Genomic DNA, 27,208 nt, shown 5'->3' on the forward strand with positions numbered 1-27,208 from the left:
GCATAGTGTCATATGAGGCACCTCCCAAGGCTTCTGCAGCCTAAAGGATTCAGTGGCTCTGGGCAGCACTGGGCCAGTTCAGAGCAGTGAATGGTGCAGCATGTGCTGTATACATCAGAATGACTTACGTAGCTTTCATAGATGCTGGCAAGGTGAACCAAGAAAATTGCCTGAGTGGATGAAAAAAAATTTCTTTTGAATCAGAGGTGTTTTCCAAGTGCCAGGATCTCTCTTCTGCTTCATCTGGAGATCACTATGGTTCCTCTGCACTTTGCCATCCCTGGAAAGTTTCAAAGGTACAGGGCTAGCAGTAGAAGCACTGTTAAACTCTTAAGTGTTGTTACAGTTCCTGTTGTTTTTCTGATGCAGCCGTGCATGCCATGTAGAGCAGTTGCGGTCAATCTACCATCCCTCCCTTGCACTCAGTAGCCTCAGTGAGCTAGCAGTGTGATGTAAAATGGTACAAAATTTCCAAATTACTTTCAGTGTTCAGAATGATTTTTTTTTAATGATCTTTTCCTTCCCTTTGGTCCAGAGCTGGCAGTTCACATGGATTTGCTGAGCATGGTCATAGGGTGTTACAGAGCAGAGCTCTTACCTCCTGCTTCTTTGTCGCTGTGCTGGCACCACTTACGTTCCCAACAGTGTGGTGCCTCTCCAGTTTCCTGTCTCTACATGCCAGATCATGGGAGTTAGGCAGTCAGCAGCGCTGTACTGGGGCCGGAGCCAAAGAAGATGAGCAAAAGACGTGAGCAAAATTCTTTCCTTGGGTGAAGCTCTGCACTAAGGGTCTTAGGTTATTGACTTGGAATGACTGACCTAAGTCTTTCTAGCAATTTGAAGGTGGGGCTTGTAACTGGAAGCCCTCCCGTCCCCCTCTTTTTTACACTATCCTATTCCAATGGTGTTGCCATTTGTGCTGGGTTTGATTTCTGCGGAGTCTGCAAGGCTGTGAAGAAAACCCTGCAGCTCCTGTCTTGCTGTCCCAGTGATCCAGTGTTCACTCAGATTTCCCATTTTGTTTACCAGCTTGTTCTGAGACCAAAACTGACATAAGACCCAGAATGTTCTATGTAAATGCTCAAATCCTTCAGGAAAAAGTTCTGCAAAGCAGTCTGAATTTTAATAGGAATGGTGGCTTATTTTGGGACTTAAGAGACACTCAGGAGTAATTTGGCGATAATGAAAGGCTGAGTACTGAACTAGCAGTAGCCATGCAAGATTCTCTGCAGAGCTGTGGTTCTGGCCAGATGGACCCTTATGTAAGTGGAAACAAACCATGGAGTAGAGATTGCTCAAAGTGCCTCACAGTGGCAGAACTTAATTATTATTAATGGAATTGATCAGTTTTGTGATGCAGTGCAACTTGAGAGGAAGCACTAGTTGTGCTGCCTCCAGTGTTTGAAACTCCCTTTACAAGATCACTGACCACTACAGAGAGCTGCTTTCCAGCTAGGATGGCACAAGCAAACTGCTCTGTTTCCTTGAGGTTTTTTCCACATTGTGCCTGTTCTCCACCACAGGTCTCCCTTAGTGGCTGACATTCTTGCTGGCCTTTTACTTGATGACTGCCAGACTGTCGCCAGATCCCTAATCTCAAATCCATCAAAGGAGTAGCAAACCCCAGCTCACTTGCGAAGATTTCTCCATACTTTCTTTTGTGATCTGACTTAAACCAGGGTTTTCAGTATGGAACACTGGTTAGCAATTTTTTCATTGCCATGGGAATGCTTGTCTGAGAATAGGTCTGTAGTTTTACTCTCTTATGATCCAAAATAGAGAGCAACATGGATATATGTGCATCTGGTTGTTAGAGAAGGCTGCAGGGCTTTTGGTTCATTTTGGTTTGGGTGATGTGGTTGGTTTTGTTTTACTTCAAGACGTCATTTGAAAAGATATTTGTCCTAATTTAACAGTAGTCTGTGATCAGAAGGCAATTTATCTCTGATGATGTCCTAGTGTATAGAATGATTAGGGTTTTTTTTGGCGGGTCTTTCTTGTGATAGGATCTGCGCTTTGGGGCTGCACTCTTTGCAAAACTGAGAATGAAGCTCTACAGGGCTTGAGATAAATCAGTCTTTTTCCTCTTGCCTCCCATGGTGAATTTGCTCCTGTGGTGGTTGCATAAGGCAACCCAGCTGAGCAAAGCCGCAATAAAAGAGAAGCAGCTTGCTACTTGCTTTCTGTCAAGTTGCCACACTCCTTCTGTGCATACTGCTCTACACCAGTTGCAGATTACTGCAGCAAAAATCTTCCAAAACTCCAGCAGTTGTTTCTCCCATGTGCCTTTGCTTGTTAGTGTGGCCAAAAGGCTTTTGTGCTACTGCAGCACAACCTGTCCGCTGATACGACATGATAGAAACCAGCTTATTATCTGCATCCTTTTTAGACTATGATAGCCCTGGCTGGACACACATTTCTGCTCCTGGAAAAGGAGCGAATTGAATTTCTGGAAATGTGAGCAATCATGATCTTGGAGTTGGGCAGCTTCACTTGTGGCATTTCCACTGAGGGCCAGATTCAGGACTTAGAAGTCTTTGGGAGGAATCTGGAAATTCTTTGCTGGGAGGGAAATGGAGATCCAGGGCAACATTATTTTTCCAGGGCACTGGGTACAAGCAGCCCATCAGAATAAGGAACTTTTCACCAATCCTCATTTACCTGATGTTCAGAAATCAAGACTGTACTTTAACCGGCCGTAAATGAGCAGGTTTTAGGCAATTTGTATCAGATGCTGTGCAAGGCTCACCACAGTCCCTCTTCCAAGTAGAACTGACTGGCAGCTGCCCAACTTCTCCATTATATAGGGTGCAAGTGTCCTGCTGTCCCACAGGGGAGGCAGGAAGGAATATACCAGAGCATGACAGCTCTGGCTTGCAAAGAGCTACTTTTTTGCTGTTTCTACATTGTTTGCTCCACCTAAGTTGGTAAGATACCTGTTTTATAGTGGTGTACAGCATGATCCTCCACTGGCATGTTCTAGCTACCTTCCTACATAGTTGCTTTCATCCAAGTTGTACAGTATGAGGAAAGACTTGGCATTGTCATCCTGACTTACCAAATTTTGTATTAGTCATGTCTTTGGGAGATGGTGGCAGTTCTTCACCTCCCACGCATAGCCTACTTACAGTCTTTTACCAGGCTCAATATGGATTAAAAAAACCCCAAACACCTAATTCTTCAACTTCTTTAACTGCACATGCCTGTAATTCATAAATGTTACAGTTTTGTTTGATGAGAACTGTAGCCTGTGCTATCAATGGAATTTTTTGCTTCCCTTCCCCCTCTTGCTGTTGCGGTAGGGCAAATTGCATCATTTTTAATAAGATTAGAGCTATTTGCATTTTAAGGTGTTCAGGGTATTAGCTGGCAGTGTGTCAGTTTAGTCTGTCTGAGCTGGCTTTGGTCACCTCCCATAAAGGTTAGAGAGTTCAAAAATATTGTGCCTGGTTGAACTGAGAGTCTAGACATGTCTGGAGAGATCCTTAGTTTTCAGGGTTTGTCTAAGCTTTGTTTCAATAGGGGTGTGAAAGCTACCAAAAAAATGACAACCTAACACAAAGGCTTGAAAGTCATTTGAGTACTTGTGTGGGTGAGAAATGCCTGTATCTGTACTCTTAGTCAAAGAACAGTAAAGGGCACACGCTGAACAAATAAAGAGTATTGTCAAGCAAATAAAAGGCCCTTTATTTGTGTGTAGAGATGAAGAGGAGGAGTTTGGGGTTGCTCCTGGTTTTAACTGTGCAAACTTAGGTGTGCCATTCAGACCTCTGCATGCCAGCCTGTAGTCTTCTGCATTCGACCTGATCCATGCAACCATTCCTCGATGTGAGCCAGGCAACAATCTTCCCTAAGGCTTTGAGAGTGAAAGAAAAGAGGAATAAATATGCAAAGTATTATTCCTGCAGGACTGTTTGCTTTGCCACATATGGAGGCCTGGCTGCTGGTGATGGCCCTGGGCTCCATGCAGTCATGGCCATACCTCTGTCCTGCTTCCCTGTGTGCCATCTTTTGGTTCAAGAGGGCTTTCCCTGAAGAGCCTCAGTTCTGTGCCTTGAAAAGGCTCGTTTCACTTTCTCTGCCTATTCCAGTGAACCTCTTTCAGCCTTTAAAGGGAGAAAAACATTGTCCAAGAACCTGCTTTTCATGGGAAGATCTCGAAACAAGAATCAGTACTGTTCCTGTACCAAAAGCTGTCCTGAATCGTGGAGAGTTGAATGGGTCTTGACAGAAACTGAGCAGTTGCCTGAGCCTTGACAGATGCCACTGTGTGATGTGTCCTATCTGGAGGAGTCACTGTATGGTGGAGTCACTCTACCTGTTGGTACTTGGAAGCGGTAGTTGGAGGCTGCCTTTGCAGTTGACAGATAGACAAAACATTGAAGCTACACACTGGATTTTTTCCCCCCAAGCTTGAAATTTCTCAATGAGCAGATGAAGTAACCTGGGAGAAGGACAACAGCACAGTAACATAAGGAAAATATGCCTGCTGAAGTTTCCTAGACAGGAATTAATGAGAGTAGAAGCTATTTGCTTCTGCAAGTTTCTACAGGCAAATTAAATTCTTGACCCCTCTTCAGTTCTCATGATAGTTGGAGTATTTTAAAACTCTGATTCCTGGAACAAATGAGAATGTCAAGTTTCATTTAAAAATTACAGTAAAGCATGTTTCTGACCTTTCTGACTGCAGCTCAAATCTTTAGGGTATGGCCTGAATAAACTCAAATGTTTCTGAACAACAGAAAATAAAGGAAATGCATTTTTTTAGTCTTGAGATTAACTTAAGTGGGCAATACTAGAATTATCAAACCTTCATCATCAGTAGTGCTAAAGGCTCTTGAAGGATTTAACCCGCTCAGCAGTTATCTTTAATTTGAAGTGCAGAAAAGAGGGCAGCCAGTTCATTTCCCTAGTTATTTAGGCACCATTGGTGATATATTTGTGGGTTTGTTTATTTAATACAGGCTTTGATGTTTTCCCTTATGCATCTTTTTATTATATAAATAATGTCCTTGTTTCTTATTGTTTGTTGTTAGTGTGTGCAAATACATTCATCTTTTGTTTCACCCTTCCCTAGTGACCTGTTACATTTAGTTATAGGATATGCAGAAAGGAAATAATTAGTCTAACTTTGATCTGCCCTTGAAATTGCGCTGTGCTTTTAAACCACTGTAGAAGAACAGTAAGTTTGTTTCTGCTCTCCTCAGCAACAAAGCACAGAGTGAATCTAAGCATTGTAAATTATTGTACTATGATAGTCTAAAGAGCTATTTTTTAATAAATGAGTTGTAGATGGAGACATTTCTTTCCAGCGTGAAGATGCTGCAGATAGGGCAGCGGTGTGTCAGGAGCTCCTGAACTGTGAAACCAGAAGAGACTCTTGGATCATTGCTTCTGAGCACCTGTGCGGGTGCCTGCTCCACCTCTCCCACTTCCTTTCATATAGTCCTTCACCTTAATTTATTTTTACACTTTTTAATATTGAAGCTTAGTTTGTAGATGATTCTTTCCTCTGCCAGAAATTATTTGAAATGGGCTGAGAAGTTTGCAAACTGTTATGGGAAAACCAGGTATAGTTTTCTGTTTCCAGTCTCCATAGCCTGGAAACAAAGCAAAGTTTGGATGATAGAACAAAAATTAAACAGCTTTGAGATTTGTTTTTCCTACTGCTAGTGGAGAAAAAGAGCCTTGGGTAGTATGGCCACAGAATTTGAACTGTGTGTCCATCTAGTTAATTTACGTTTACTTGGCCTTTTGGGTTTTTTAAACTTTCAGTTATTTCCTAGTGTGAGTTGGTTTTTGAGATACCAGAAATATTAAAAGTTTGGTAATAGGACAATAGGAAACAGCTTTATTTCTGTTAGTATCTGAACGTCATTTTTACAGTTTTGTTTACTTCTCAGAAAAACAGAGCTTAGAGATCATTTGCAATACAGCAAATACAATGGTTGCTAATTTCTCCTGCTACTCCTCTTGGTCTGTGTTTACTGTATGTGGCTTGGCGGGAGATTGTCCTGGTGCAATGGAGAACTGTCTCTAGGTGATTCAGTAAATGGTCCCGTGATCTATGGGAAATGCTGATTGCTCTCAAAGTCCTAAAAAGGCTCTCCTTGGAGGGGGTTTTTTTGGGGTTTTGGTGCTTTTGTTTTGTTTTGTTTTGTTTTGTTTTAGTATCTTTGGCTAGGCAGCTGTTGAGCTAAGAATACCCAAAATTTTATATAGTGGATGTGAGCATTTTACTCCGTAATCTCACTTCCTGTTTCATAAGAAATTCATCTTTTTTATCATAGTTCCAGACCTCAAGATCATAGGACTGTCTTTTTTAAAATTATGCAGTGTTCAGGCCGCTGCAGTTTTGATTCTTGATTGAAGGTTCTTTTTGTTCATGTAATACAAATAAATGGTGAAAATGCACTAATTTTACCAAGATGTTTAACCAGCATGGGCAAAATGTGAAATCAAGGTCTTTTTAGTTACTCATAATTAAAGATTCCACCATATAGTTTGTATTATTTTTTGTTATTATTTTTATTTGATTATCTGTTATTCTTAAGTGATGTATTCCTGTCCAGTGCAAGTATTTTTGTTCCCTTTATCTGTCTGCTAGCTGTGTTTTCTGCCCAAAGCCATCATCTGTTGTTCTTTTAAGATGACATCTCCTGTGCTGTACCCCAGAGCTAGATGCAGTAGTATAAAAGGGTCTTAACACACTTTCCACTATCATGATGCCAAATTATTTAGGTTTTTCAAAAGGCATTTAGGCCTTTGCTGAAAGAGGATTCAAATATGTACAGCAGTGGTGGTTATTACTCAGTGTATGTTTGTCCAGAAATACATATGAAAGGTAGAGATGTTAGTTTCACTGAGTCTTCCAGGCTGGAATCTGAATGTAAATCTAAGTATATATCCTCCCTTGTGTTTTGCCTGTAGCAGCTTTTAGAATCACAAATGCACATTTTTAATGACTAAATGTAACATTAACAGAGAGCCATTCTGCCCCAGTTGTTTCATTGGAGAATGGACTTGCTAGAGACTGCTTTTAAGTAGCCACATCTATCTAATCAAGGTTTCCCACTCTTCCCTGGAAAAGAAATATTAAAAAAGCAGAGAAAATAAGATTATTCATTTCGGTGCAAGCTTCAGAGAGGCAGCTGAAATGTGAAGTAGAAGGAAGAGGTCATAGTGTATGGCTGCACAATAGTCACTTTCCTCCAGAAGCTGGTATTTTTGTTCAGCCCTACCAGAAGTAGGCAGGAGGTTGTACAGCCCCCCTGGGGCTGGGATCCATTATTGGTGTCTCGATGAGTAACCTACTGCATTCTCTGGGCATAGTTGGAAAACTCCAACAGAGCATGAAGAGGTACCTTTAGGTTATTATATTTTTCTTCCAGTTTTTAAATAAAACCCTGCACCATTTCAGGAAATTAACAGTGAAACAAAAGTATTTTGGAAAGCTACCGTAGCCTTTCTCTCCATTTTGCATTTCTGCATGCCCTGAACAAGGAGTGCTGCTTTGCTGGACTTTACAGCTGGGAATGCAGGCTTGGCAGTGTTGCTCCTGCAGGCATGCTCCTTGCAGTTGACACTTGGAGCAGGCCCATGCCCAGACGGTGGGACCAGCCTTGGGCTTAGGCACCTGTGGGATGAGCAGCTTCCCCATATGGGGGTGGTGGTCCAGCATCAATTTTCTTCCCCAGCATGCTGCAGTGTAGAGCTTGCAGTTTGCAAAGAGGAGGAGGACACTTCGTGTTAACCCGCACGTACCTCCTGGCACTTTCTGCAAAGAGATAGCCTATGGCATCTTGCTTCTGTGTGAAGAATATGTATGCGAGTCCTTTTGGACAGGCTTTGGGGTTTGGGAGAGTTTGTAAGAGCAAAAGGAGCTTGGCCATATGACATCAGCTCCTGGCATCTTCCGATTCCCTTTTCTTTCCCAGTAATGTGAAACTGAGTATCTTAAATGAAGTGGTTAATATACATGATTTAAAAAAGAAAAAAAGTACACTGCAAAGTTGATGTGAACAAGGCCAACTGGAGGGCAAGGGTGATGCAGAAAACCATGCAGTCAGCTGGTAATGATATAAAGTGCAAGGGATTGTCTCTTCTCTATCCCACCTATGCCAACAGGCAGGAAGGTTTCTGCAGGATGGCTGTCATGTCGGCTCATTGAAAGGAAGGCTTTCTGTGTGGTTAGGGCTTTCACACTGCTGTACCTTCTGACTGGGCTCATCTGGGGAAGGAAAGAGACCTGGGGTGAGAGGCAGCACAACAGCTTTTAAGGGTATGACCTTAAAGGAAGAGGAGCTGGAAAAGCCAAGATAAAGACAGCCCAGAACATCCTTAAGGCTGCCAAACCTAAAATTAGATGCAGGCTAGGCTTTGTTTTCCTTGCAGGCTCACATGCCACAGGCGTCTTCCCCCAGTTGGCCTACTCCAGGAGGACAGTGAGTGCTGACGTCGAGGAGCACTTGACTCCCTGGGAATAGTTTCTTGTGACTTTCTGTACTCCCCATCATCACACGATGGGAGCAGGTGGGCGCCACGGCAGAGCTGCTGTCACATGCGGGCACATGCAGCGTGGTGCTGCTGACAGCAGCTATCCTGGGACTGTTGCTATTGACAGCCAAAGCGTTGTTGACTGCAGGGAGGATCAAAATTATAATTGGTGACCACATGAGGTATCAAGTGCAGAGATGACGTGACCACATGAGGTATTAAGTGCAAAGGTGATGTTAGGAGTCCATGCAAAGAACACAATTCAGTGTGTCACTTGCACAGTGGTTTAAAGTGTGGGTGGTGGATTGGTACAGGCAGCAGAGGGATGCTGGATACCACATCCCAATTGTGTGTAACAACCCTTTCCTCAAAGGGAATGTTTTGTCAGAGCACCTATTGACTGTTATGCCCCAAAAATCCACTTTTGCCAGATGAAAAACAAACAAAGAAACAAATAAAGCCCATTTGGGAATAGCTTGACCTTTCAGGGTGGGCCAAAACAGCACTGGGAGCTTATACTTGGGGCTGCACTTTGGTACAAAAATGGTCTGATTTGCGTGTCAGCACATTAAAATTGAGTAGTGTGACCATATAGTCACTACTGTTTGAGATGGTATATCTCATAAGCAGATATGATGTTAAACCAGACTTAGTCTTTGAGCTCTGAAACAGGCTATCTTAATTTTATTCAGAATTTACTTAGCACTGTTGTATCCATATTATGCAGCAGAAAAGCTGTTTAAGATATGTGCTCGCCAGGGAGCCCTGCAACTGAGCAAAAGCCTTTCTGATCTCTTTGCCAGGTTGCTACCAACTCTGCATGCAATTTAAGCAGTTTTGAAGTGGAGTAGTACAGGTAAACCAGACTGCGTTGGTACGTTTGGCATCTCTGCTAGCTGCCATACAAGGGACTGATCAGCCTGGGACATCTCAAGAAAGCATAATTTCATTTTGCATTTTTCTTCTCCCTCTTTGTCCCTCTGTTTCATCCAGCTGCTTAGGGAAAGCAGTAGTTTTCCAGCTGCCTTCTTTAATCCCCTTTGACTGAATCGCAATTTAGCCAAGCAGTACCTACATTGTAAGGGGGAGAGGCACTGAGTATAATGTTGCACTAGGGGTTTTACGCTTGTCTCCTTGCTTGCTGCATACCCAGGATAAGTCCTAACTGTTTCTCCAAATCCCTGTGAGTTTTTCTTCAAAATGAAGTGATTAACTTCTGCTGTAAACTTCCCCTTGTCTAGGGCACCCAGGCCTTGCGCTGAGCTTGACAGCATTTGAGATCTCCTGCCCACATAGACTATTAGGTTCTGCTTATCCTTCGTTTCCACTGCCTGGTGAAATATTAGATAACGGGGAAAGAGCTTATCTTACATGCGTCTGAACTGACAAATATGGCAGCCTTTCAGTAAAAAGGCTAATGCAGACGAGGCCTTTTTCCTGGCTAGAATAAGAATGAGGCCGGCGCTTGTCTTCTGCCGCTGACAACGGTCAGATGCGTGCAGCATGATTTCCATAGCATCCAGACAGTCGGAGCACCTAATATCTACCTGTCTAGTCAATACATCAGCTTTGCTAGAGCGGGGAGCTGAAGTTTGTCATTGAGGCGGGTTTCTAATGCAGCACGAATGGATCTTTCAGCTGTTCTCCAGGGTAAACATTGTAAGCCGTGCAAATTTATTTACCAGCAGTGACAAATAACTGTGTCAGTCACTTTTGTTTTCTTCCCTAAATAAGATATTCTTTATAAATGCCCTTATGGATTTCATTTTTGCAGCTTTATGCATGGGGAGGTGGGGGAAACAGGAGGATTTCTTACTGTTTGAACAGGTTAATATTAGCGTTTATTTCCCTCTGTGTTTCTGCACATGAAAAATTAGTTTGTGTTTGGAATCAATAAACTTAAAGGTCTTTTCCAATGTAAATGATTCTATGATACGAATAACTTTCAGAGGACCTATTTCAAGATTTAACAATTTGAGGGGAGCAGCTGGGAAACACTGTCCTGATGTTGAGGGGAGTTTGGCTTAACAGCACAGCTGAGAAATTTTGTTTTGCTGTGCCAGGGCTACCTGGAAGGGGAAGAGGAGCAGGAAGGAGAAGGCTGCTTTGCATGCAGGGTGCTGAGCAAGGCCTGTTACTCATTTCAGAAGTTTCTTGGCTCAGGCATAGAGCTGTGCTCGAAATTTAACACTTCCATTTTGAGAAAGAATACTCAGTGTTATAATGTGGCATATTTCTGCATTGCATTCATACAGATATTTTGGGAAATTGTTTTCCCAGCTGTAAATTCTAAACTGTACATTTGCTTTTGAATTCTAAGCCACCAGCTAAACCCCAAAGTGTCTGATAGTCCAAAAAGCTGGGGCTCTAGTGGGACAAAGTGGTAACCTTATTAGGAATGACGGAATAGAACTTAATGGGTGACTTGCTGCAGTATGGTGAAACACAAGTGTGCTCTGCATGGAGGAAGTAGAAAGTGCTGTTAGTTGGGCAAGTCAGCCACACCTAGACAGCATCCTGAGCTGCTGCCAACACGCACGGGGGGTTTGGATCTTTTCCAGGCTTTGTTCCTGAAAATAAACTGTTCAATATGGGAAACTTTGAAGATTGCATTGACCAGTGAGCCGTGCCTCTGGGTGTGAGCTTTCAGGGAGAGAACTCAAGCCTCGGATTTGGGTTAGAGGCTCACAGAGAAGAAGCTGTGATCAAAGTTTATTCTCTATGTCATTTGTTTGCAGGAGATGGTCTGCAGTTTTATTGTTGTTTCTCTTTATAAATGGGATCTATTTTGACCTCAGAAATTTGAGAAAGGGCTGTTGATCTGATTATTTAGTTTAACTATTGACTTGCTTTGTAGCTGCAATTCATATAAAATGATCACCTCTGTATCTATTTCACAGAAGTGAGGGGATTACATCTATAAACCAAGCAGAATATCTAAAACAATGGATATATGCTAACTATTACATTATTTATTTAGTGCTTTGATAGCCGTGTTGCAAAACAAATGAGGAGGTGGGGATGTCTTTTGGAACAGAATATACTGCAGTGCCCGCCTTGATCTGCATTAGACATCTGCACTGTGAAGTACAAGTGATGCTCAAAGAAGCACTGAGAAAACAAATGGGTTACAGAACTGTTGTGTTAGAAATGACAAAATGTGTAGGCAATAGAGAAGCTTCAGTTTCAGGCAAAATTTTAAAGTATTAACTGTAGAAATAGCAGAATATAGTAGAACAGATAAGATATGAACATTTTGGAAACTGGGACTCAGTTCTCTATATGACAGAAATTCACACTGCGCTAAAAAAAAAAGCAATTCTTTAGCAGAAAAACAGACCTTCAAAATTTTGTGATTTAACACTGGGAACTACAACTCTTACTTCTGAAAGTAAAAAACCCCAAAACCCAAACTGAAACAAAAAAACACCTTCCTGAACAATTTTAGAGTTGTTCAGGTTTAAGTTGGCTTTGAGGAAGACACCTACAAAGAACAAAAAGTCGTAGTCTGAGCTTTCAGAGCAAAAAGTGTGAGAGGACATGAAGAAAAAATTGTCAGAGTCTTTTTAAATTCAAAACGTCTAATCTGTCTGCCCAAAAAAGGATGGATTCAAGCTGAGAGCCAGTTTGGGTGATGTGACAGATTCATGTTCCTTTTACACACAACTTTGGCTTGAGCAATTCCCTTCTTCTCTTCTTAGGTGTGTAAACCAGAAACCAGATATATTGACAGCAAGGTAAAGTTATTTGGTGTGTCTGAAAAAAACCCAAGATAAGCACTGAAAAGGGTGTGCCTTTTCTAATTCATTTATCAAAACTGTGCTAATATGATGACACGAAACTTTCAAGGCAGGAAAAACAGCAGGTAAGGTATCAGCTGCAACTCAGCCTCACCATCTTGGGTGTCATACGGCAATTTTTCTCAGACTTTATCCATGAGCCATCAGTGATGGGTGCACTGAAATTTTTCCTGTGAGACCCTTTTGTGTACCTACTGCAGCAGGGGGATTGGATCCCTGAGGACAATGCTGGGTCAGGAAGTAACCTTTATGAGGGAAGTGATTGCAAGTTTGTGCTGCATTTGGTTGAAACTACAGAAAATAGGAATGGTGCAGGAGGTAGGGAGGAGTATATATTGCCCTGCCCGAGGGCAGAGGCTGTGTAGCCAGGTCTTTCCAACATGCCACATGTGTGGACCTCGTGGTCTGGTGTCCCCAGGCATTGTGCACGGGAGAGAGGGTCCACACATGCACATAGGTGTTTGATGAAGTCTGGCATGCAGCGTGTGGGGGAGGCTGGGATCCTGTGTGCAGGTGGCCAGCACATGCCTCCAATATCAGACACATCCCAGACCCCGCAAGCTCGCTGAATATGCACTGCACTGGCAAGCTGCACACTCTCACGAGTCATTTGTCTGGGACTTATGAATGGCAAAAAGCCTGGTCTGAGCTGCTATGCAGATCAGGATGCCGGCGTCCTGAAATCCCGGACAAATCCCCTTAGCACTTTTGGTAAATCTGCAGCTGGGATTTAACATTGTGACAGCACATCCTAAGTGTGGTAAAAATAGCCTGTCTTCCAGAACTGAAAACCTGACTCGTGCCCCACAGTTAATGGGTGAGCAGTCTAGGCTGTTTCTTGAATCATTGCACGAATGCATGAAGTGGTGCTGGTGGCAGGGGATCACAGAGCAGCACCGCAAAACCCTTGCCTGGCTCAGGTCAATTCTCTGCAGCTTTGACTTAAAACTCAGCAGATCAGAAGTGTGGCAGAGACCCCTGATCTCAGACTGAAAGAGATGATGGAGAGATCTCTCTGCCTTTGCCTCTCCAGAAGGCTTTGTTTGCCATGTGTTGCCTGGAGGCAGTTCTGCAAGGTGTGCTCTGTGGGCAGTGTCTCCTCCTAGGCTGGACAGAAAGCTCAGCCCTTTCCCTAGAGGCTGCATAAGAACTTGGGTTTATTTGTTTGTAACCCTTTACCTTGATCCTAATGAAAACCATGTTTTTTATTAAAAATTAGGACAGCACCCAATGTGAAGCATCAGTAGTTTTGCTGCCCCAATGGGGTGACATGGAGAAGAGAGAGGGAATGGATGTGCTTTTCCCACTGTGCATGTACATGCATGCATGGGAAAGCACAGTTTCTCTATGACCCTGAAAACAAGTATCTTACTCTCAAAACTTCCTCTCCAACATGGAGATTTACTCAGAAAGTCTTGCCCCACCCAAACAGGGTATAGTGGTATCTCTTCAGTGAGCTGCACAAAAATGCTGCTGGTGAGTCAGTACAATGTTGGATGTGCAGTTAAACAGACTGGGAACATAGGATGAAGTTGTTTGAAACACAGCCTCCCAACCAGAAATACCAGCCAACCAACTGTAAGATGCATTAGCTGTCAGTTCTCAGTGTGTCTGGTGAGATTTCAAACAAATTTTGGTTTTTTGCTGTCACACAGAAAAAAATGCCATTGCAGCCACTTAGGACCAGCCTCTTGCTCATTGGGAAAGGACATCTGTCCATTTATAATTGGGTAGATTTTGAAAATGCATCTTTGTGATTTAGGTGCTCACATGTCATCTTCAAAAGCATCTTATTAGTCCAAATTACATATGGTACTTGTGGACAATGTGTGAAGGCTAAAGTGAGGGAGGCCGTGCTCTGTGGAAATGCTGTGTAGGTGCTGCTATGGTACTGAGAGAGGATGATGAAGATGACCGGCAGGAAGAGCTGAAGGTACTTGCCTTAGGTTGCTAGCAGGTCTGTGATAGAGCTAAGGAGAGAAGCTCAATCTCAGTATGATCTTGTAGCTAGTAGACCACATATCTCCTTAAGCATCTGTGCTGTATCTTTGAGGCAGTCTTGTATATTCTGTATGCAGGGCAATTTCTCTTTTCTTAGTTCCTAAAGGCCTTCTATGAGATACTTCAAATTTAATTGTACCCTATCTGATCTAGTATTATGCTAGGAGTGCAGGGTTGAAAATGGATGGAGGAGCAGTGTTAGAAAGTACCTCTCAATCATGACTGACACCCCAGCTCTGTCCTGGAATCTGTTCAGAAACATCCATCCCTCTGACTGACTGAGCTCAGTAACATCACAGTAGCAGTGGGACTGTGCTACTCCACATATGAAGCAGCACTGCATTGCCTGTACCTGGCTGCTGGTTTTGTTTCTGGCTCTTGGCTTCCACCCTGAAATGAGCATCATTGAAACTACCTAGGGGTACAAGAGTTACCCTGGCCTTACAGATGGTACAAGAGGATGGTGGTCTTCATGGTAAATGGTTAAGCTGCCTTCCTGACATGTGTGGTGACTCAGAAGTGGCTTGAGTTTATATATATACCATTAACTCTTCTGAAAACAAGAATACTGTCCTTGAATTGGGGAGGATTAGCCTCATTTTATGTAAAGTAGATGCAGATTTAAGCTTCATATTGAGTTGCTAGGGTGTTGTCCATCAAGTGATGTTTGGAAGTTGTTTTTTAGAAGCTATGCCAGTTTTGACATGATGCTTTAATATTTTTCTGGCTGCAATAGGGCAAGACATAGAAATCTTATGTTGTCATCACACAGAGCTGTGAAGTGTTCTTTTTTCCTTTTTTGTTGCTTTCTCTCTCTTGCACTGTGTCATATGGAAACCAGATCAAGACTATAAAATTATTGCCCACAAACTGTGATCTTTCTTTTGTGGTGAGAACTGACAAGTCAGTGATGGCTTGGTGCTGTTGGTACTAGCTATTCATGCTGCACACATTTGTATGTATCAGGAAGTGCCGAACTTGGCATTCTTCTCATTTGGCACAGAGGCTGGTGAAACGTCAGATTTTTAATTGTGATAAAGTTCACGAAAGAAAAAATTATGGCAGATGTTTCCTTTTGTCAGAGCTGAACTGAATCATTAAAATGTGATATGATGTACTATGAACAAGTCAGTGTAAACACCATCCCTGTGAACTGAAGAACTTAGACCATTCATGATAATGTTAAAAACCATGTGGTCTGAATGCTGTATTACCAAGCTTTTCTCTTTAAATGCAGAGCATGAATCTTATGAATTTTTATTGCCTTTCTACAAAATGAAAAGATAACATATTCTGCTTTGGTAAAAATAGCCTGGTAGTTTCACTGGTGGTTTACTCAGAGGTCTGCTTTTCACAAGCGGCAGTGAGGTATCCCATTCCCATTGAGTGCTGAGCTTGCTCGCCTAATTCCCTCTTTTCTAGAAGATATATTTTTGGGAAGTCTTACTCCTTTGCCAGTCTGAAGGAAGTGACAGAAACGCTGCTGCTTGCTGAGGAATGCCTGTGATGATGTGTTAAAACTGGTTCTTTGGTAAGTGGTTATGGAAAAAACTGCAGGAAACATCTGACAACTGACATTCTCTGTGGACTTTCCTGTCTCCTCCTTACAACTCCTGTGTGAGGATTATTGTCCACATACTCACGTAGGCCATTAATCAGAAAAGCAGTGCATTAGAAACTTCCTGATGCTACTCCATGAGCTGAGTACATTTTATCTGCAGTTATTCTCATTCTTGATGGCGTAGGAAGTCATGACTAGATTCTGACCCTTACTCCTAGTGTTGTTGTCATTTCTCAAGATTTTGCTGTAAATTGGTTTTCTTAATGCATCAGCTGATGGAATCAAGTGTGAATGAATACCTTCATTTGGACATAAAGGTCAAAGAAACTCCGAAAAGATATGGTCAAGGTGGTATCTCAATGGATTGTTTTATGTCACTTTTCTGATTTTTTATTTGAGGGAGCCTGACTTTACAGTTTTGGAATTATGCGGGTTGGGAATAGAATTACTCTGTTATGTCATAAAGAGGATTTTTAACTATGGCAAATCCAAATAATTTTGCACTTCAGAAATCTCAGTTCTCATCTCTTTTGGGAATGCACTGCAAGTGAGGTAAATGTGTTTTGCAGTCACATTTTAAATACTCTTAAACTGTGGTCCTTTTCTCCAGATTAATTACATTGATTTATTGGGGAAAATTTGTGTTTCTGTGCATGGACGTACACAAACTGTATGCAAACTATATATTTTATTTTAAGTGGGGCTGCAGGAGCCGGAAATAGGGAACTAAGTAATGTGATAACAGTCGTTAATGGCAGATCATCTGGAGGTTTTTCACCATGGCAGTTTGTGGAAATGCAGTGTGCTTTTTTAAATTAATGTAAGTTTTTACACCTCCCTTGCTCCATAGGAACTTAATTCATCATGAAACCTTGTTAGAAGCTGCACCATTATATCCTGAGGCAGATGTGAAATTTGTGTGAGTCACCGATTTGTGATCAAGCTGAAGGAAACTGAGTCTACAGTTCTTAAGGAAGAAGCCGCCCATTTGGGATGCATTTACACAGCTCCTTTTGTATAAATCATTAGTGCTGTAAACTATCCATTATTGTTAGGAGAAGAAATTTAACAATGCAAATAAAACAAAATACTGTGGCAGAGCAATTTTATGCTTGATAGTAATGTTTAATGGCATGTTCTCATAAAGAGATTTTCCCTATCCTTCAGACCTATCGTGTCTGTGACTCACTTGATTTCCAATGGTTTGAACATCCCTTATTTTATTCCTAGAGTTGTTTTCACTACAGCAATTTCTTTAAACGTGCTGCAGCATGGGGTTATCCAGGGTTAATTTCCCTTATGATTACACATCCAGACAGCATCTATGTAAATGCTGCAAGATAAAAGACAAAAAAACTGCAGGATGAAGGAAAACAAAATTCCTTGGTTTTGCATGTAGGATCGATTTTTCAGTATCGAGGTCTTTCCCTTGTTCACTTTTAAATATTAACACTAGCTTATGTTGGCATTGTAGTTCTCCAAAAGCAGCACTTTTCTGTCATCACTGACCTCAGATTTTGCATTCTGTTGATGCGCTTTGTCCCCCATATCTCTTTGGGTTCTTTTTCCAGGTTCACTTCTCATCCTTTATTTTCAGGTACTAGACAGTGCCATCAGTGAGGCAGAACTTCGTATCTCTAAATTAGCTGATTATATTAATATCAGAAATAAAATACAGCTCTTAATATTTTGCTTGTATTTTTAGTACCGTATTGTAATCCTGGTTCTGTTTTACCTTCTTATCTCTGTTCTGTGTCTTGCCCTTAGATTTCTTTTCTAGACCTGAGTTGCTGGGTTTTCTTGAGATCTCGAAAGGTTCTGCACCATCCAGCTTTCTGAAGTCATTCCATGCACTTTAGTCAAAAAGTACTAAAATATCCCGATAGTCTGTTAATCTGCAGTCAAGTGCCCATTGTTTTCTCTTCCTGTCTGCCAGGGAGTTTGTTGGCAATTGTGATATATGGAGCGAATAATCTACCTGGCAGGAGACTCTGTAACTCCAAAGATTGTTCTTTAGTGGAAGGATGAACCTTTCTGTGTGTGTGTAAAATACTGCTAATAGCTTATTTAGCAACATATATTTCTACAACAGGGCTTTCAGTTTTGTGTTGAAGGTAGATTATTGCATGTGCATAATTCTAGCACCCATGCTAATTCTGTCCTTCATTTAACTTTCATTGGATACTGTGGTAGGATAATGCATGAGGTGATCTCTCAGCTTTTTAATGTGGTCCTTAGAGCATCTCTTCTAGCTCCTGCTTGAATGGGGGAAAAAAGATATTAATAATGAGGGATGATTCTTTCCCATACTTGCTGGGAATTGCCTGGAAACCATGGGTAACTTAGGGTAGTCATGCTGCAACCACTGAGACTCAACAGAATGCAGTACCAGGTATGATTTGCAAGTACTGCTGGAAGAGCTCTGAATAACAACAGTGTAAAAAAACCCCAATATGGTGATCATTTCTTGCCTTTTGTCTTATTTAAATGCTTGGGTTTACAACCATTTAGTACATTTGAGCTAAAAATACCCCAAAAGCTATGGAATGTGATCAAAATGAAGGATGGAAGAGGTTGCAGTATTTTCAGGGCAGCTGGTCTTGTTCACTAGTTTTGGATAGAACTAAATGGAGGATTGAATTAGTCAGTGACTAAAATACGTGGAAGCCCCTGTATCACAATATTCACCCTAATGGATACCTTTGTGAAATTCTGGTTTCTCAGCCACCTGGTTGCTTTGTCTCCTTAGGGATATTTTCATGGTCTGAGTAGCATGGGTTGATTATCTCCCTCAGATTTACAGCTGCCTTTCCCTGCCCAGAGTTTCTCATTCCTCATGCATCAGCACCAGGAAATTCTGTACCTGTTTTTTAGCAGTGGCAGGGGAGCATTGAAGTTACCAGCAGTGTAATCCCCAGGGTAAACAGGGCCAGGGTATTATGCTCACTGTACCATTTAACCCTGCTGGAGGAGACGACTGTAAATTGCCTGTGTCGAGCCAACGTGTAAGGACTAATAGAACTGCAGTGGGGATAATTCATAAGTAGATTTTCTCCCTCGCCAGTGTAAACAGAGCCAGGACTAGTCAGGTCTGAAACGGTGATTACTTTTAAATCAGCATGTTATAATTCAGTGTCCCTGATTGAACCCTCCTTCCAGCACAGGAAAACAAACCACTCCACCGGTGGCCAACACATGGACCACTCAGGCTGTGCAACTAACTGTGCATATGAAGGACTGCTTCAATTTCCTAATCCTTCCTATTAATGCAGACTAAAGAACAGCTTTAACAAGGAGTTAATTTAGAGGCCTTAAACACTGCCTTCTCACCTCCACCAAACTTAAGTCTTTTGGGTTATTTTGCTAATCTCTCCACACTGCTCCTATCTGTTCCTTGTGCCTAGTCACATTAAACACAATATACCTAGATGCCTATCTGCTGGCAAATAAGTTACTTGAATTTGCTGCCTGTGAGAAAAACACTTTTCCTTTCCCTGCGGTGGGGCCATTCTTCTGTAAATAAGTTAAGTTTTGACAAACTTAACCTATAAACTCCAGATTTAACCGAAAAGATAAAAATTTACCCCAGGAGGTGGCAGTTTGAGAGGTGGGGGCATGGGACTTGCAGTAGGTACATCTGCAGTTGCTTGAAGCCTGTCCAGGTCCAGAAATGGAGACGATCCTGGTCTCCTGCTCTGCTCCTCCCTGACCATTGCCTGCATCCTTTTCCTGTGTTGGCATCAGTGTTTACCCAGTAAGCAATTTGAGTTTTTCCCCTGTCAGCAGTGACCTGGTCTGGCTCAGCCATCTCACTGTCTCCATGTGCGCTGGCGTGGCAGGAAGGAGCTAGGGCCACACTCCCATGGCCAGTAGCTTGACACAGGGCTGAGATGAATCAGAAAGTGATTATCCCAGTAGTCCTAAAGACTCCAGCCTGGCTGGCCAGGGAGCGAAAGCATGACTTCCCTATAGCGGGCATGTGTTGCCCCTCCATGGCTTTGACCGTGAAGCATCATCCTGGTGCTGCTGCCTGGAAGAGTCAGGACACATGGCCCTGCATGAAGTGTTAATGACTAGATAGTTTTTTGGGATGAAGTTACACATGTGGCTCCGAGATGCATCACATTGCAGGAAGAGGGAAGCACCTCTGCACAACACCTGCTATCTGAGTTCCCCAAGTGAATGACCCCAAGGGATTGACTGCAGGCAGGAGGAAACACTCCCTTATTTTCCAGATTCAAGACCGTGGTTTTTCTCTTACTCTTCAAAGTATGGGCTAGCCAAGAGCCTGCCCACAGTCAGTAATGTCTTCAGAGAAGCAGAGAGAAAAAGGGATAAGTAGCAGAAATGTGAAACTCTTATTAAGAAAGCAGCATCTGTCCAGTTTTGGTCACAAAAGCATGACTATGTTTCTTTACTAATAGCAAAATAGAAAATATCAGGTTTTGTTCTTGTGAGTTCCAGAGTGAAGCTTTTTGTTTTCCCAGTACTGATCTGAGGAGACAGATCAGTGAACATATCCTTTATAAAATTTCATCTAAATGTTACTAAGTTTAACTAGCCCTTGGCTTTATCATTAATGTGCTAGATTTCTAATGCCATGTGGAGGAGCGTTGTGACTCTGTGTACCAGAGACTGGTTAAGGAGCTTCAACCCTGTTGCCAGAGCAGCCGTCCTGTTCAGAGGTCATAGTGTAACCTGCTACTGGGAGGGGAATTTTAGAAGGAAGCTGTCCCCCAACCTTGTTGACAAAGCAGCTTTTATGGGCTGCCTGGCACTTGCTGCACAGTTGTTCAGTCCCTAGAGGGCTTGATTCACATTAAAAACTTCATGATAAATTCTTAATTAAATACGTGTTCAGCCAAATATTATTCTGAGGATGTTCTCGAGAATCCTTATCAGGTGCATTACTTATGGATACAGAAGTCTGTAACCATTTTGCAGTCATTGTGCCTGCACTTGTACAATAATATTAAATAAATTTCGGTGGGTAGGGAAGTAGTGGGCTAGAGAGGGAGTAATGTGTTATCAGTCTATGTGCCAAATCCCCAGTCTTGGCAAAGCAATTGTTTTATGCCATAGGTTAATGCCCTTCAAGAACTGAAAAGACTCTTAACATTCACACTTCATTTGTAGGAGACTGAAGTACAGCATTAATACCAATATATTAATTTGTTTTGTTTTCTGCTTTCTTTGTAGTCTTTAAACCACATTCATCTGAAACCAACTTCTCATTTTAAACATGAAGCTGGGTCAGTCTTTCGTTCAGAAACTTTGTTTTACAATGTCCTTGACAACAAAGAGTTTGCAACAGTCATATTTAAAAGGCCCCCTTCTGTTGAATTAATTGTTTTCAAAGTAGTCTAGGGACAATCAGATTGTAGCTTTGAAGGTGTTCCATATCTGCTATCTGTACTGAATTACTTCTCTCTGCTGGTAACAGTGCTGTTGTTGGTTAATACTCTACTTGCACAAAAGCATTCCATTGACATATAATTTAAACTCATTCTGCTCTTCTAGGAACTCTCAAAGAATATTTATTTACAGACCACAATCACTGTCCCCAGGCTTGACTGTTCTGTTTGGATTGAGGCCTTAGACCTTGCAGTATCGAGCTAAACGTCAACAACAGTTTAATAAATCCAGACAGTGGGGATAGCCTGTAACCAATCAAGAGGGCCCTGCTGCTTTGTGTCGTGGATACATATAGCAGGATATGTCTCCCTAATGTTTTTAACCCCTTGGCTCTTCATAGCGCTAGCTTGATAGGTGACCACAAGCAGACCCACTCATCTCAGCTCTTGGCTCTTGCTCCTTGACTTTGAATTAGGAGACTTTTTTTTAAAGACCAGTCTACAGTAATTGCAAATATGAAAGGTGTGGGGAGCAGTGGGTCTGCCTCCATGGCTGGCCCCGGAGTGTGTCTTGGGGGCTTGGACCGCTGGCCAGGGGGGAAGGCAGTGCTGGTGTGAAGCTGAGCTGAGCCAGCCCAAGCCTGCTGGGAGAGGCACTGGAGCCTCAGCAGTGCTGTGGCCCAGCTCCTCTACTTTCAGGAGCTCCCAGGTCCTAGTCAAGTGCAGACCAGAGGCTAAACTCTCTTTTCTAGCTCACGTAGACACACACACTGGTCTTACCTGGTGCTTTGGGGATGCTACCATAATCCAGAGAAGTAACTAGAAATGGGAGGAGGTTTGGCAAACCAGTGAAGGGGGAGCAATCTGGGTGTTGAGGCACATGGCAGTAATGAGGGACAAGGGGCTAACTGCTTCCCATCGTGGCAGGGACACTGTAGGACTGTGCTGCTCCTGTAAGTGACAGCAGCAGGGACAGCCTTAAGTGCCTGCTACTGGGTCTGAGTGTGACTGCAGATGCGGACAGGGATGGGGAACCCATCTGCCTGGGTTCATCATCCAGAAGGGCATCAGAAAGCCTGGCTTAGTGGCAGGGCAGGGCATGCAGAGGGGTTTGGGGGTTGCAGAGGTGTTCAGGGCAGGCAAGCACTGCTGGAGCTGGGAGTCTCACAGAGTTGGTCAGGTTGGTAAGGGACCACAGTGAGTCATTTGACCCAACCTCCCTGCTTAAGCAGGGTTGTCCTAGAGCACATTGCATAGTATTGCATCCAGACAGCTCTTGAATATCTGTAGTGAGGGAGACTCAACAATCTCTCTGGCCTCTGTTCCAGTGCTCGGTCACTTGCACAGTAAAGTTTTTCCTTATATTCAGGTGGAACTTCCTATGCACCCGTTTCTGCCCACTGCCTCTTGTTCTATTGCTTGGCACCACCATAAGAGCCTGGCTCCATCATCTTGGCACCCTCCCGTTAGATATATTTATTTATTGATTGATTTAGATATTGCCACACATTGATGAGTTCTACCAGAGAAACGCACATGCGGCTGCAGTCTCCTTTCTCCTCTTCTTCCATTTTTCTTTTATAACTTGATTTTACAGGCATTGTTTCTCCTGGTGGTTATTCTTTTACAGCATTGCTCCAAAGCGCGACTCTTTATGTTTTACAGACACACGCACACACCGGCTCCCCATAAAACTTTGGAAGCGCAGCTGGGAGGACTCCTGTGGCGTGACGCTGGGGGCGAGCTTTCCTCGCCGGTGGCCTCTGGAGCGCCCAGGCGCCGAGCGGGTGTCCTGCCAGGCGGATGGCCGGTGTCCGTCCGTCCCCGTGTCTCGCTGTCCGTCCGTTCCGCTGTCCGCCGCCGCGGGCGGGCGGGGCGTGGCGGGGCGTGGCGCTCCCACGGGAGGGGGCGGTGCGGGCGGCGGCGCAGGCGCGGGCGGGCCGGGGCAGGCGGCGGAGCAGGGGCCGCGCCGGGCCGGGCCGGGCCGGGCTTAAAGAGCGGCGGCGGCGGTGGCGCGGGTAAGCCACGCACCTTCCTCCCTGCCTGCGCTCCGAGGGCAGCGGGGCATCCTCGCCTTTCCGTTCTTTTTGCTCTCGCCGGTTGGCTATTTTTCGAAAATTATTTTAGTGTTGGTTTTTCTTCATTGCTATTACTATTTTTTTCAGTCATTATTACTGTTCTTGCTTTTGCTCGGGATACGGATCCCGGCGGCGCCTGGCGCCCGTGCGTGCGCGCACCCGCGCGGCGGGGCCCTGCGGGGCCGCTGTCCGAGCGCCGCGGAGAGAGAGGCGCGGGCGGACGCCTGTCCGTCCGTCAGTCCGTCCCGGCGCAGGGCCCGGCGGCCGCCCGAGCACGGGGCCGTCGCATCCCCCCGCCGGATGGAGCGCGGGGCCGGCGGCGATGCGGTGCCCGCCGCGGGGGCTGGCGGAGCGGCTTGAGCCCCGCGCCTGCCGGAGGCGAGCATGTCCAGTGAGCGGCTTAACAGGACTGCGGTGAAGGATGCGCGGTTAAAAGACCTGTTGTTGGAAAGAGGTACCCGCGTGTTGGCAGGGGCAGGGATGCCCCGGGAGCGCTCGCCAGCGGGGCCAGGGCAGGATCCTCCCGGCCCGGCGCGGTCTGGCTGCGGGGGAGGGCTCGGGGTCACGGGCTTGTCTGGTTGCTCATACGGTCGTCAATTAGTTCCCTCTTTTCATGCACTTCTGAGAAGGTGTTTTCATTCAACGTGTAGTTGCCTTTTCCGTGTTGGGCGTTGACCCTGGAACGTTGGGGTTTTTGTTTGGTTTTGGTGTGGTTTTTTTTTTTTTGGTTTTTTTTTTTCTTTTAGTTTGGTTTGAGTTTGGTTTTATTTCCCAGGAGAACTTTTATTAGGACTGTTGTTTCTTGCGTGTAAAGACACGGATATGTGAGTGTGACAGACTCGGGGAGCTAAAACCATATAATTTCTCTTCCTGGAGTTCCCCCCGGTCTCTTTCCCGAAAGGAAAGGAGGCAGGAGGAGATGGCTGTCTGGAAGGCGGTGGCCCTTCGCGCCTGGCAGGTGTTGGGCAGCGGAGCAGGGGACGCGGTGGGGGCCGGGGTGTCCCAGTGCCTGTCAGCAGCCGCCAGGAGCTATTTAAATGGCCTTGATCAGTGCCAGCAAATACAGACTGCTGCTGCACTTCTCTCATTGCATTTTGCTGTTAACAACCTAATGAGCAGCCAGAGGGTCAGGCAGGAGAAAGAAGAGATGAAAAACTACGTTTCTTTTCCCTGTCCTTTCCTGTGAGGGAATCCTCCTGAACATCACTAAGATGTTTTGTTGCGGTTTAGTGTTTGCAATGTAAAGCTGGACTTCGAAAATCTTGTGTGCTTACACTTGTATGCCCTGGCTTTTATTTTCTTTGTAGTGTGGCCAGTTTTAGTCTAACATTTTCAAATTATTCCCTCTCAAGGAAAGTGCTCACAGACCAGATAATTTATTTATAAAGAAGGGGTATTGTCCCTTGCCACGATGCAGGGGCCTTGATAAATTTAGAAGACTCTGACCTTGGCAGATAGAGAAGTAACATGTCATCCCAGTGATCTTTGCATTCTAGGAAAGCCTAAATCAACATTGCTTGTTTTGCATGTTGCTCTTTAGCAACCGTCTCTCAATTTCCAGTTTAAAGTATGACATGGATGCCAAATAAAAAAAGGTTTTGGATGAAGAAACCATTTAGTACTTCAGTAGCCACAGAATGTGAATTTCAGCAGTTGTCAACCATGTAAAGTCTCTTTTCTGCACTTCTTAGCTGAGAAAAACTGAGTTTTTACTTAAATGTGGGTTTGGTGGGTTTGCTTTTTAAATTATTTCTGTGCTTCCTGCTTTTTGATCTTTTGGTGCTGACATTGTTAGCTTCCAGTGACAGAAGAGAGGGGGCTGCATTGCATATGGGATTGATAGCAAAAGCAGAACCCAAAATGCTGACTACTCAAATTCTGTGAAAATGTTGGTGGTCTTAATGATGAGTGAGTGGTACTTAAGAGCAAAGAGAAATTAGGTGATATATCTATCTTTGCTCTTTTTCCTTAGCTTCAGGTAGGCTTAATTACTCCTACTGAAATGATTGGAGACCGTCAGCACTTCGATAGTGGTGTGGCTGTACCTGCTGGTAGCTTGTGCCAGACAGCCGAGGTTGGCACCAGCCTGCACTGGACACCAGCACACTTGCAGCTCCTGTAGTCTGAAGTTTTGTTTGCAAGAGATCTTAGAATAATGAAACAGCCTCGAGTTTCCTCTGGTTCCGCCCCAGGTTTATTGTGGATTTTACGTATGAACGGCATTTTTCCAGCTCAGCTTCATATTTCTCTCATGTCTGCACGAGTGTGCTACTGTCATGCAGAATGCTGAGGGTGACTACAGATTAGAGATAGGAAGGGGGGGAGCTTGTTTTCTGGTATTTGCTTTGTCTTTTCAGTTTCATCATTACCTCTCTTTCCTTGTTAGTCTTTTAAAACAGAAATTTAATACTGGTTCTCTGAAGCTCATATTTTTGCATTCAAAAATAAGTGTCCTTTTTGGAAAGTACTGAAACTGAGCAACTTGTGTTGGTTCTTTGCTTCTTCTACCAGCCTAGCAACCAAAGACTTCCTCTCATTAACTGGAGTTGTCTTTCAAGATGAGAGCATCCCCTATGAGCAACACAGTTTCCATAGAAATATCAGCAACTTGCTCACTCCAAAGGGCAATTTTTCCCCTTGTGTTGCTCATCCTTGGTGCTCCAGTATAGCCAAAAGGGTGCAAGAGTGACTCATTTCTAAATATACTTAATATTTGTGGTATAGGCAAGGCAGATAACATGATGGGCTCTGATGGAGTTCATTGTAATTGTATCTCTTGCAACAACCAAAGACTGTTTCATTTTTAACCATAGTGGAACATAACTTGTTTTCAGAGTACCAGATCTCTTTTCAGATTTTTGCCTGAATGGGAAAGTCCTAGAAAAGTTAACTTTACACTAGCTGAAGAGAAGTTAGTGTAGATTCAATAGGATAAAAGTTCTCCACAGCAGTAAGATAGCTTTCATGCTGTTTAGGTGATAAAAAATTAAGAGTTGTGTACTAGATACAGTATCCTGATTCCACTCTTCATGACCTCTCCTTTGAAGCCTATGGAGCCCTCTGGACTCTGTTGCCATTGCAGATGGCTGTTAAAATAGAGTGGGATTTGTGTGTGTGTGGTTTGTTGGTTTGTTTCCCCTCCCACAGTGAAATTATATTATCCAAAAGGCTTGTCTGTGGTGTTTATGCTGAAACATTTATTACCTGAGAAGGCTGCAGAGAAGGCTCACCAAGGAGCTACTTAGTTTTGACCTGCAGCTGCTCATACCAATTGATTTGCTCTGACAAAAATTAGATAATTTTCATGGCTGTTAGAACAGTTTTCTTCACAAATGGACAGCAGTAGTATCATATGCCAGATCAGTCTTGATGAAATCATGAGGAGTTTTTTGGATTATTGCTTTGATGGTTAATATTCTGTGTATTAATGACACATTTACCTCTTTTTTTCCCCCTCTATTTTAGCTGAACTGGAGTTTGTTCAAATCATCATTATAATTGTGGTTATAACTGTTATGGTGGTAGTGATCGTCTGCTTGTTGAACCATTACAAACTCTCCACACGCTCCTTTATCAACCGACAGAGCCAAAGCAGAAGACAAGAAGAAACTTTGCATACGGTGAGTATGAGCACCCTGCACCAAATTCCTTTTCCTTGTGCTGTACAGGCCTGCAGCAAAGCCTCTTGAGGAGCTCTGGTACAGGCAACTCTTAGAAAAAAATTTGATATCACCTGTAATACTCCCTATAGTTAAGTCTGTTGCTGGGGTTGTTTTTGTCTGTAGAAAACAAAGTCAGTATACAAATTTAAGGTATGCTTTCTTAGACTATTTTTAAACCCTGTTATGTTTTATGTAGCCTATATTTATTTTGCATTTGGAGGCTCAGATGTGACATCCTGTTTGCTGCTGCTGTAAT

At 43.5% G+C, this 27,208-nt stretch overlaps 1 protein-coding gene across 9 annotated transcripts in view; it reads left to right on the plus strand.

Moving 5' to 3' along the window:
- Positions 1–27,208, plus strand: part of LDLRAD4 (low density lipoprotein receptor class A domain containing 4) — a 288,364-nt gene that overhangs the window by 239,607 nt on the left and 21,549 nt on the right. For 6 of the 9 annotated variants that reach the window (XM_071554878.1, XM_071554880.1, XM_071554877.1 and 3 more), the window contains one exon: positions 26,756–26,910. In XM_071554878.1, the coding sequence (XP_071410979.1) occupies positions 26,756–26,910 (155 nt within the window). The other 3 variants (XM_071554883.1, XM_071554884.1, XM_071554885.1) reach the window with 2 other exon arrangements.

This window comes from Pithys albifrons, chromosome 4 (genome assembly GCF_047495875.1).
Source record: "Pithys albifrons albifrons isolate INPA30051 chromosome 4, PitAlb_v1, whole genome shotgun sequence".
Taxonomy (NCBI): Eukaryota; Metazoa; Chordata; class Aves; order Passeriformes; family Thamnophilidae; genus Pithys; species Pithys albifrons.